The following is an 11,616-nucleotide window of genomic DNA, read 5'->3' as shown; positions in this document are numbered from 1 at the left end:
ATGTACCTACGCGGAGTCTTGTTTGGAATGTGTGGCTGATGCTGGAGAGGGTGCCGCCCACCTGGCGCAGCAACAGAAGAGTCAAAAACAAACGCACCGATAGTTCAGTCAGGCTCAGCAGATTGGGCCGTGGTTGTCAGTGCAGCTCAGCCGGTTGGTGTGTGAATACTTCGGATGTTTCCGACCTGAGAGTTTAAATTAAACTACAGTCTGAGTTTAACTAAACGTCGGACATCACCAAAACTGAGGTCACACCAGGTGAATAAATATCCTCGAACCAACATTAGCCAGCGTTATTCACAACATCGCCTGACAGCACGTTTATGTCACTCCGTGTTATTTTATGGTTGTCCAGTCAACAAGAAACACGTGCATTGTATGTCTAATCTAATCTGTCTGGGATTATTTTCAAGATATCACTAGCTAGATGCAGAAGCAGGGCTCGTATCAACTATAAACAGAATTTTAACATTTTACCGGCGCGGTTTTCACAACCTGTAGGATAAACGCGACTAAGTTCCAAGCTAGCAGCAGCGCAGCTCTAGCATCCTAGCCGTGTGAACGTTCACCCCTCGGGCTAACGTTTACTAGCCGCGGAGCTAACGAGGCTGCGTCGCCACAACAACAACGACAGCAATGGATGACTCTGGCATCAAGAAGCAGAACTGGGACGTGAAGGAGACGGAGTTGTTTCTGGAAATCCTCAAGGAGCTGGATATCAATAAGTGCTTAGACGGCAGGAAAGTGAGGAATAACAAACTCTTCAAGGTGGCGCACAGGAGGATGACAGCGGCCGGTTATCACAGATCTGTGGACCAGTTAAAGTTTCGCTGGAAACTTCTCAAAAGTGCGTATTACAAGTGTAAGAGGGAGCCCAACTCCACGGCCCCCACCAAGATACAGGGCTGGTGGCGTTATGAAAAGACAATGACGGCTATTATGGAGTCCAGACACCCGCTGGTCGGAACTGGGGTCAACTCAGACAGGAACGATGAAGTGACAGAAGACTCTGACGGGGAAGCATCAGTGCTGCTCTGGCCGCAGCCCTGCCCGGACCTTTCCACTCAGAACCTGGATTTAATTGTAGGGGTGATGCCGTGGATGCGATGTGTTATTGGATCATAATCTGACTCCTCTCGTGTGTTGTCCAGATGCATGCGTTCATCAACCAGCTGTGTGCCTATTGTGAATATGTCTCTGGGTGTTCATATTCACACTCATTCACTAGTTAAGGTCCACACTCTGGACGTGGTGGTGATGTAGTATTGTGATTCAGCAGAAATGTGGTATAAACAGTTCAAAATAAGGTAGTGATAGTGGGATATTTTAGTATTTCGCTTGTCTATTCTGCTACATATCGGAATTTTTGTTTTGTGTTTTGGGACTACTTTTGGTCCCCAATATAATACTTACACCTTTCCTTTGACTTTTATTGCGTATTCATGCACATGCATACATGAACGTATATCCTAACTAATTCTGAGGTGTGTAAGTTGAGTAATGTTCCATATTCTGACCCAGGGCTGGAAAAAATGTCATATATATTAAGGTGAGATAAGATACTCCTTTAATAGTCCCACAACTGGGAAATTTGTGTTGTTAAAGTAAGAAAGGGGATAGCGATAATAGAGGGCATCAATTCAAACAATAAGAAATCAGTAAAAAGCAGTTAGAAGAATATAAACAAGAAACAAAACTTAAAAAATATTCAAACCATTGCAAATTGAGATGCTGAAATCGCACATCGAAGTATTGCGATTGCACAGTTAGAGGTCAGTTTTGGTGTGGTGGGATCTAGTGGGAACAGTGCTGGTTGTAGAGTCTAACAGCAGCCAGTGGGAAGGACCTGTGATATCGCTCCTTCACCCACATAGGGTGAAGCAGCCTGTCAGTGAAAGACCTCTCCAGTGCTATCGGATTGCCCTGCATGGGGTGGGAGTCATTCTCCATCAGGGATGGTGGCTTAGCTATTGTCCTCCTTTCTCCCACAACCTGCACTAAGTCGAGGGGGCATCCCAGTATACAGCTGGCCTTCTTAATCATCATTATCGATAAATCTGCTGAGAATTTTCCAGATTAAAGGTGCAATATGAACGAATATTCAACCTGTCGCTTAAATACTAAAAACAAACAGAGGGCATCACATCAGCAGAGTAACTGCTGCGGTAATTGGTGGTAAACGTAGATGCTGTTAGCTCAGTTAGCCATAGCATGCTTCTTTTTTCCAACCAACAATCCAAAACCCAAAGACTCTGTCATTAATGAGGTAGGGCGATACAATTTTGTTTAATCCTTTATTCAGACAGTCTCATTGAGATCAGGTCTGTTTTTCATGAGAGATCTTATGTGCAAGAAAAACGTTCATTATACAGAACAACACAAAGTATCCTCTGATCAGTCACAACATTAAAACAACTGACGAGAGAAATCAACAACTTTGACCATCTTCTTGCAATGAAATGTTCTGCTGGGAAACGCTTGGCTCCTTACATTCATGTGAAGATCACTCACCCAAACATTGTCCCACAAGCAGCGGTTCACCCAATGGCAATGACCCCCACAGCAGGACAATGGGTCCTTCCAAACTGCAAGAACTGTCCAGGACTGGCCTCAAGAAGGTGAAAAAAGAGCTCAAGGCGTCAACCCAGCCTCCACATTTCCGAATCCTAATCTGATTGAGCATCTGTGGGATTTCTTGGAATAATTTCGATTCAAGGACCAACTGTGGATATCACTTTGAGTCCTGGGGATTGCCACATGGGGCATCCATGGGTTGGATGTGATCCAGGATGTACCACAGATGCTTGATCGGATTGATATCTGGGGAATTTGGAGGCAGGGTTGACGCTTTGAGCTCATTCATTAGGCCATTTCTGTGCATTGTTGTGCTGTGAGGGATGCTGTTGCCAATCTACGACACAGTTTGTGTGAGTGGCAGCCACATGAATGCCAGCACAGACGGTTTCCCAACATAACAATGCATTGTAACAAGATGACCGATGTTTTCACTTCACCTGTCAGTAGTTTAAATGTTGTGGCTAATCAGTGTTGCTCTACTCTGATACAAAGCCCTGAGTAAGTTTTCTTGCCATATCTATTGGCCTGCTGTATTGTTTTCCGCTATTGTTTCAAAGGCCCGTTATTTTCTTTTAAAGGTATAAAATGTAATTTACAATTCAAATTAAACAAAATTATCAACAGAATGTGAAAGAATGTTTCAGAGGTATCTACTAAAGCTAGCATGCTAACCAGCTAGCCACAGCCGCGTTTATCGATTAGTTGTTTGGTCTGTAAAATGTCCAAAAATTTAGAAAAATCTGTATGTTCGAAAGCGCAAGCCCATTTTAAGACTCCATTTACCATTTGAATGGTTTTCGTTTTAGTTATAAAGATATTTACGGAATAGTTGGTCAATCGTATTTCAACTGATTATTAATTTTCATATAGAATAATTTGCTGACGATTTTCTGGTTTCTCTGTCTTTAAAATGACCCTTTTTTGATGGATTTGATTAGCAGCCCAAAACCCTTAAGTAAAAGTAATCACTTTACTTGCATATATGACACAGAAAACATGAGACGGTGTTACCGCTGAACTTTTTGGCACATTTGCTTCGGAAATAACTGGAACGATTGCTGCCAATGACATGCCATTATCATAATAATTGCAGAATAATGTTCTGTTTGTCGACTAATCATTAATTGACTAATCACTGCAGCTTTAACCATCCTGCAACAACGGAATGTGTGAAAAAGTGTGACTCCATTGTTACTGTGGAAATTATAGTATTGTGTCTTAGTTTATTCTGTGAGTCACATTCTGGTCACAAGGTGTTAGCGTGTGATGTTTCACTCAGATCTATTCTCTCGGTTCCTTTAGATCAAAATGGACCCTGAGATGGACTCGCAACTGAAGATTGGTTTTATCGGTGCAGGGAACATGGCCTTCGGCATCGCCAAGGGCATCTTGTCTGGTGAGTAAGGAGAGACTTGTTGAAACAGAGCTGAGAGTGTTCATAAGTAAAGTGAGTTAACGCTGTCTTGTGTGTTCCCATTTAAGGAAATGTTCTTCCTGTAAACGTCAAAGTCAGTGCACCGTCGTCCAGGAACCTGGGACGCTTTCAGGTACTTTTTGCCTTCTTTATGTATCTGTCAGTTCTCAGTAGGACAGGTTTGATTGCAGTCAGTGAGCAGTTAAGATTGTGGTGTTTGTAAGATCCGGTTTCAAGTTTTTCATTATATCGTAACTTGAGGGAACTAATTAGCATATTAGTAACACTGTTCCTAAATAAGACACTTTTGAGTTTATTTATCGTAATGTTCATTAAACATCACGTTTAACAGGTGAACATGTGTGTCAGTAACATCCCTCACACATTGGCTTTCAGGAGCTGGGGATTGCCATCACTCACTCCAATGTGGAGGTGGTCTGTGGGTCAGATGTGGTCTTTGTAGCTGTTAAACCTCACCTGGTTCCACCTGTTCTCAATGAGATCTCACAACACGTCACTGACCGACACATCGTGGTTTCTGTTGCAGCAGGAGTAACACTGGCAACACTGGAAGAGGTTAGTGACCTTGGCCATGTTAACTAAATAGTGGTTCTGCGGTGATCTGAAGATAAGTAATGTTCTGTTTTTTGCTATCCAAGCTCCTACCAGAGAATTCAGTTACCATCAGGCTGATGCCAAATCTGCCATGCTTAGTTCAGGAAGGAGCACTCCTGTTCGCTCGGGGATCTCATGCAAAACCGGAGGATGGAGCTCTGCTTCGCTCCTTGTTGCACCGCTGTGGTTTAGTGGAGGAGGGACCGGAGGCCTGGATTGACATCCACACTGGACTGAGTGGGAGTGGAGTCGCCTTTGTGAGTATTCAGGATTGCTTGGTTGGGTTAAGAGCTGAGTTTAACGATTATTATGGTTGATTAATATGCAGATAATTTTCACAATTAATCAAATGATGCTTTAGTCTGTGTACTGTTGATTAAATTGTGAAAAATGTTAATCATAATGTCCCAAAGCAACGTCTTCAAATTGCTTCTTTTGTCCAACCGACAGTCAAAGTCCCAAAGACTTCATTTACAGAATGAAACGTCCTAGAAAAGCAGAAAATCCTAACATTTAAAGGGATAGTTCGGGTTTTTTGAAGTGGGGTCATATAAAGTACATATCTATATTCGATCTGTTTCCTACCGTAATCACTGATCAGCACAGCCTCAGTTTGGAGAAGTAGAGAGCCGCTCCAGCCCAGAGGCTCAGCTTTGTACTGCAGTGAACGGGGTCCAGCAAAAAAGCGAAATTAACCACCTAAAACAAGGCTCACCTAAAAAAATCTATATCAGGTCAAGTGTACGTTGTATAGGGAAAATTCACACTGCTTTACATCGCCGTCAGACCTCGCTTTCTTTACTACATTTTCTCAACTGCAGAACCCCCGTATCCCTACGCATGAGCGCTAATGCGGAAGGATACGGAGAGTTAAGTTTCGTTTTTATCCGCTCGCAGATCAGCTGTTGCCCAGTTACGCTAATGCCTAGGGATACAAGGTTCTGTGGTTAAGAAAATGTAGTGCCAAAAGAAAGCGCCGTCTGACGGCGATGTAAAGCGGTGTGAATTTTACCTATACAACGTACACTTGAACTGATGTAAAAAAAATTGAGGTGAGCCTTGTTTTAGGTGGTTAATTTAGCTTTTTTGCTGAACCCCGTTCACTGCAGTACAAAGCTGAGCGTCTGGGCTGGAGCGGCTCTCTGCTCCTCCAAACTGAGGCTGCACTGATCGGTGATGACGGTAGGAAACAGATTGACTGTAGATATGTACTTTATATGACCCCACTTTAAAAAACCCGAACTATCCCTTTAAAAAGCTTTGTTTAAATAATTACTATCAATTACTATTGATTGATTTTGACAACAGGTATCAAATTTCATTTGCTTAACTTGCCACTCAGGGCTTCCATAGATTGCTGTCAGTGCTGAAAAAAAAAATATGTGTAAATAGAAAATCGAAGGTCAAATCCAATCATGGGTTTTGAGAATTGTGACGTCCCTACTTTAGAGTCTTTGTGATTCCTCTCTGCAGGTGTATCTGTTTGCTGAAGCGCTGGCAGAAGGAGCTGTTAAAATGGGAATGCCAAGTGCCCTGGCACACAGCATCGCAGCTCAAACTGTTCTGGTCAGTTATACTGTGTGTGTGTGTGTGTGTGTGCTTGTGTGTGTGTGTGTGTGTGTGTGTGTGTTTCACTGTTGCAACACCTGCAGCTTCAGTACACTGCCCTGCTAAAAATAAAGTCACACTCAAATATTTTGTTGGAAGGCCTTTAGCTTTGATTACGGCACGCATTCCCCATGGCATCATTTTGATAAGCTTATGCAATGTTACAACATTTATTTCTGTCCAGAATTGCATTAATTTTTGCATAAAGTCACATCCCAAAGATTCTCAATGGGGTTAAAGTCTGGACTCTGTGGTGGCCAATCCATGTGTGGAAATGATGTCTCATGCTCCCTGAACGACTCTTTCACAATTTGATCCTGATGAATTGTGGCATTGTCAGGTAGTGACCTTTATTTTTGGCCAGGTAGTGCATTTCTAAGAATACTCTTTACATTGTATGCTAGCACAAAATGTGGCCCCACCATCATTAATTGGATTCTATTCCATGTGTTTCAGGGTGCTGGGAGATTGTTACGTGACTCTGGGAAGCATCCAGCTCAGCTGCGCTCCGAGGTCTGCACCCCAGGTGGAACAACCATCTACGGGCTTCACACCCTGGAACAGGGCGGCCTGAGAGCGTCGACCATGAGTGCTGTGGAGTCTGCCACAGAGAGAGCCAGGGAGCTTGGCCGAAAGTCAGCAGCCGGAGGCAGGAAATGACTGCTGCTGTTTGCCTTAATAACCACAGTGGACCTTATATAAGTTGAGCCTTGGCTCAACCAATCACAATGGAACACACAGACAAAACAGGACTTGTCACGTTTTTTTATTTTCTATTTTCTCCTTTTATTTTCTCATACTTCCTCTTTTTTGCGTCTTTGACCAGAAAAAAAGGAATTATTGGCCTAATCTTGAAAATGACAATTAAATTAATTGATCATGACCCTGTGATTTATTTGAGAGAATGGATACTTTTACATGCACACCCCAAATCTTCTTCTTTGATGATTTAGCCATAATGCGAGTCAGATATAACCCATATCTGATAACCACATTCCCAATTGTGGGTATAATCACAAAAATATGCACAGAACTTCTATTTCAGTCGCATTCAGTTAGAGTCATTTTAACCTCTACATTTGAATACAGAAGAAAACACTGCTGTCACTGTCATTTATCAATATATATCCTCTCTGTAGCATCTATCAGTCCAAGAAACACTTTGTATAAACTTCAAATTTGAGGTAATGCCTTTCAAGCCATGGTTATATTATACATGTCATGTTGACTTTAGAATAGAATAGAAGTTAGATTTGCAGATGTATTAAATTTGAATATTTATTATTTGGCCAGAATGATCGTACAAACCCAAATTCCAGTGAAGTTGGGAAGTGGTGTAAAACGTAGATAAAAACAGAATACAATGATTTGCAATAACTTTTCAACTTATATTCAATTGAATACACTCCAAAGACAAGATATTTATTGTTCAAACTGATAAACTTGATTGTTTTTTTGAAAATATTCACTCATTTTGAATTTGATGCCTGAAACACGTTCCAAAAGAGCTGGGACAGGGGCATGTTTCACGCTTTGTTACATCACCTGTCCTTTAAACAACACTCAAGCGTTTGGGAAGTGAGGACACTCATCGTTGAGGCTTTGTAGGTGGAATTCTTTCCCATTCTTGCTTGATGTACGTCCAGTTGCTCAACAGTCTGGGGCCTCCGCTGTCGTATATTGCGCGTCATAATGCGCCACACATTTTCAATGGGAGACAGGTCTGGACTGCAGGCAGGCTAGTCTAGTACCCGCACTCTTTTATTACGAAGCCACGCTGTTCTAACATGTGCAGACTGTGGCTTGGCGTTGCCTTGCTGAAATAAGCAGGGAAGTCCCTGAAGAAGACGTTGCTTGGATGGCAGCATATTTTGCTCCAAACCCCTGTATTCAGCATATATGGTGCCTTCACAGATGTGCAAGTTACCCAACACACCCCCATACCATCACAGATGCAGGCTTTTGAACTTTGTGCTGATAACAATCTTGATGGGCCTTTTCCTCTTTGGCCCTGAGGAAACGACGTCCATGATTTCCAAAAATAATTTAAAATGTGGACTCAACAGTCCACAGCACACTTTTCCACCGTTCGTCAGTCCATCTCAGATGAGCTCGGGCCCAGAGAATTCGGCTGTGATTCTGGTAGTTCATATATGGCTTTCACTGTGCATGGTAGAGTTTTAAATTGAACTTGTAACGACAAACTGTGTTAACTGGCAATGGTTTTCTAAAGTGTTCCTGAGCCCACGTGGTATAATCCTTTACTGAATGATGTCGGTTTTTAATGCAGTGATCGAACTGAGGGATCAAAGGTCATGGGCATTCAGTGTTAGTCTTCGGCCTTGCCACTTACATGCAGAGATTTCTCCAGATTCTCTGAATCTTTTGATGATATTATGGACTGTAGATGATGAAATCCCTAAATTCCTTGCAATAGTACGTAGAGAAACGTTGTTCTTAAACTGTGAGACTATTAGCTCACGCAGTTGTTCACAAAGTGGTGAACCTCGCCGCATCCTTGCTTGTGAACGACTGAGCCTTTCGGGGATGCACCTTTTATACCCAATCATGGCACTCACCTGTTTCTATTCAACCTGTTCACCTGTGCAATGTTCCAAACAAGTGTTTTTTGAGAAGTCTTAAACTTTCCCAGTCTTTTGTTGCTGATGTCCCAGCTTTTTTTGGAACATGTTGCAGGCATCAAATTTAAAATGAGTGAATATTTACAAAAAAAACAATCAAGTTTATCAGTTTGAACATTGAATATCTTGTCTTTGGAGTGTATTCGAGTGAATATAAGTTGAAAAGTATTTGCAAATCATTGTATTTTGTTTTTATTTACGTTTAACACAACATCCCAACTTCATTGTATAAGGGGTTTGTAGTTGTGCAGCTGTTGGTGGTTTCTGTCCCAGGTGTAGTTAACATCTAGTTGCGGGCTTTGTCTATGCCCAGGCTTTTCATAAAGTGCCATGTGAACCAGCGCCCTTTGTGCTTTATTCAGCCCTTGTGCCTTTTTTTTAATGGAAGTCTTGAAATCCGGCAACAGGAAGCTCAAATAATTCCCAATGATCAGAAGCTTTATAAAGACAGACAGACCAAGCACAGGAATAGATAGAGTCAGTGGGACCCTTAGGGGTTAAATGTATTCTTCATGACAGCATAAAACAACAGACCTGATGGATGTTAAATGAAGTCATTTTTTAAGCAAAAAGTCAGAACTTTTGCTGCTTGTAGCATCTAAATTATTTCAATGTTCTGCTTTTCTCTGTTTCATATCATTATAGATTTAATATTTGGAGGTTTTGGACAGATGATAGGATAAAATAAGCAATTTCAAGATGTTACATTGGGCTACAAGGTTTTTTGTGTATGTTCACAATTTCTTGAGTAAAAGAAAATGTGCATGTGATAGAGAATGATGACAAAATACATTACAAAAAAGTCACATGCCAAGAAAAAAAAAAAAAAAATGCCACAGTTGAGTTTAATGCACAAAGTGCTTGTTCATAGGTCATACATAACCTGAAAACTTAAAATCCCCAACTGTTCATGGGCAAGTGCAAGAAATGTCAGCTTTGGTTTTTGTATACAATGCCCATTAGCCTGACATCTTCCTTCCAGAAAGTACAGTCCAGATGGTGGTATAGCACCATTTTATGAGTTTTTGTTATGTCTAGACTATTTTACATGACTGGATTTTCATTTTACTTTTAGTTGTCTTATTGTATCTATTAAGTTATCTGGCGTAACTGCCAGGGCTTAATTTGGGGGTTTTATGTGACCGAGCAGATGTTAAAGAACAGCTGTGGGATTTACTTGACTTTTTCAGTATTTTTCCTAGCTTTTTTATTTGATTTTTTTTTTTTTTACTTTTCTTTGGGTTGTTTTGGACTCAAGGTCATTGTAAATGAATCATAATCCCTCAATGATCGCTTGAATATAACATACAGGTTGATCGGTTGATTTGAACTTCCAAAATAGCGTGCAATACCATCTCTGAACATCCGTCAACCATTAGGAATAATCAACAATGACTACTTGACACATCTATTATATTTTTTACTTGAATCAGTGTGAAAGAGGCTACTATGTCATTATGTTCATTCAACTAGCAGCAAGCTCCTGCAAAATGTAAACTACAAGTTCAGTTACATCTAGTTCACTACTTTCTGACTGATTATATACCATGATCTTAATCAACCTATGCTTATGAACTTCTGCTGATGAAGTTCATAATATATGATGGTGATCTCCAGAAGAGCTATAAAATCTGTCATAGTCACACTTGTGATTTTAAGGAGACACGAGCAATAACAACAAAAGCTTCAAAGTATTAGTTCTGGGAAAAGAAAACAAAAAAAAAATTAAACAAAGACAACCTTATTTTCTGCTTTAAGAGAATAAATTATGGGCCAAAAGTCCTTCTTGCCACTATTTTGTCTGTCACATTACCAGATGTAAGGGTTGTTGCAATGAGAGAAGTTTTACAACAACACATACTGTGTCACAAACAGGAGTGTTCCTTTAAACCAAATCTAGATCCTGTCTTTGTCTTTAAGGGCACCGTGTAGTTTTAAAGAAGAAATTCAAACTCAGAATTTTGATATTTACAATATTAATGAGGTGATAACTCATTATATAATGACTTTTCCCATAACTGAGTAACAAGCTGTTCTTAGAGGAAAATAAAGTCCCCAGAACACTGTGTGAAGCTAGAGAGAGCGGACCCGGCCACCTCTAGTGTGCCGTCCCATATCTTGCCCCTGCTGGTGGACCTTGATGGACTTTATTAGGGCAAACATTTGAACATTCATCACTGGGGGAGACAAATACATTTTTGTTCCAGTTTGAGTTGTGCCATAAATCACACATCATTTAGTCAATTTGAAAGATAATGATTTTGTTATGAAGAAAATATACATTTGTGGTAAACCGCTCAGTGAACTGCACCGTCTCGCCCAACATACAACACCAACATGGCTGCTGCTTCGGCACAGAAATAGCACTAACAAAGATGAAAATCACAATAAACCTGGTCATGTTGACAACTGCAAATATGTGAAAGAGTAGTTTGTCACTTTTGTGAGCTGCAAATAGAAGCAAAACAGTGTTTAAGTCATGACTGTCTTGACCCGGAAAATTATCTTTTAAATTGCCGAACATCATATGTGTGATTCACGGCACAATTCAAACTGGATCGAACACATTTTGTTTCTCTATTCACTACCACAAAAAGTTTTCCCAAAATATGGTTTAGCGTGGTCCATCAGGAGGGCCGTGACATTGGCTGCCTCACTCTATTGAGGTGGCGGGGTCTGCCAGACATAAACAGAGTCAAACATCTGAAACTGTGTTCCCTTTTAAGGTCAGTTTGTCTACTCAGTCATGAAAACGAAGAG

At 40.9% G+C, this 11,616-nt stretch overlaps 1 protein-coding gene across 2 annotated transcripts; it reads left to right on the top strand.

Moving 5' to 3' along the window:
- Positions 1-100: 100 nt before the first annotated feature.
- On the top strand, positions 101-7,097 carry pycr3 (pyrroline-5-carboxylate reductase 3). Of its 2 annotated transcripts, none has more exons than XM_030433440.1 (7): positions 101-258; positions 3,880-3,973; positions 4,060-4,124; positions 4,388-4,567; positions 4,651-4,863; positions 6,080-6,172; positions 6,671-7,097. In XM_030433440.1, the coding sequence occupies exons 2-7, from the start codon at positions 3,886-3,888 to the stop codon at positions 6,872-6,874; spliced, it is 843 nt and encodes a 280-aa protein (XP_030289300.1). In that variant the 5' UTR covers positions 101-258; positions 3,880-3,885; the 3' UTR covers positions 6,875-7,097. The 2 variants fall into 2 exon arrangements, with proteins under 2 accessions (XP_030289300.1, XP_030289299.1); XM_030433439.1 differs by having other exon boundaries at positions 105-1,083.
- The last annotated feature ends 4,519 nt before the right edge of the window (positions 7,098-11,616 follow it).

This window comes from Sparus aurata, chromosome 11 (genome assembly GCF_900880675.1).
Source record: "Sparus aurata chromosome 11, fSpaAur1.1, whole genome shotgun sequence".
NCBI lineage: Eukaryota > Metazoa > Chordata > Actinopteri > Spariformes > Sparidae > Sparus > Sparus aurata.
This window is presented reverse-complemented; position numbering and strand designations above follow the sequence as displayed.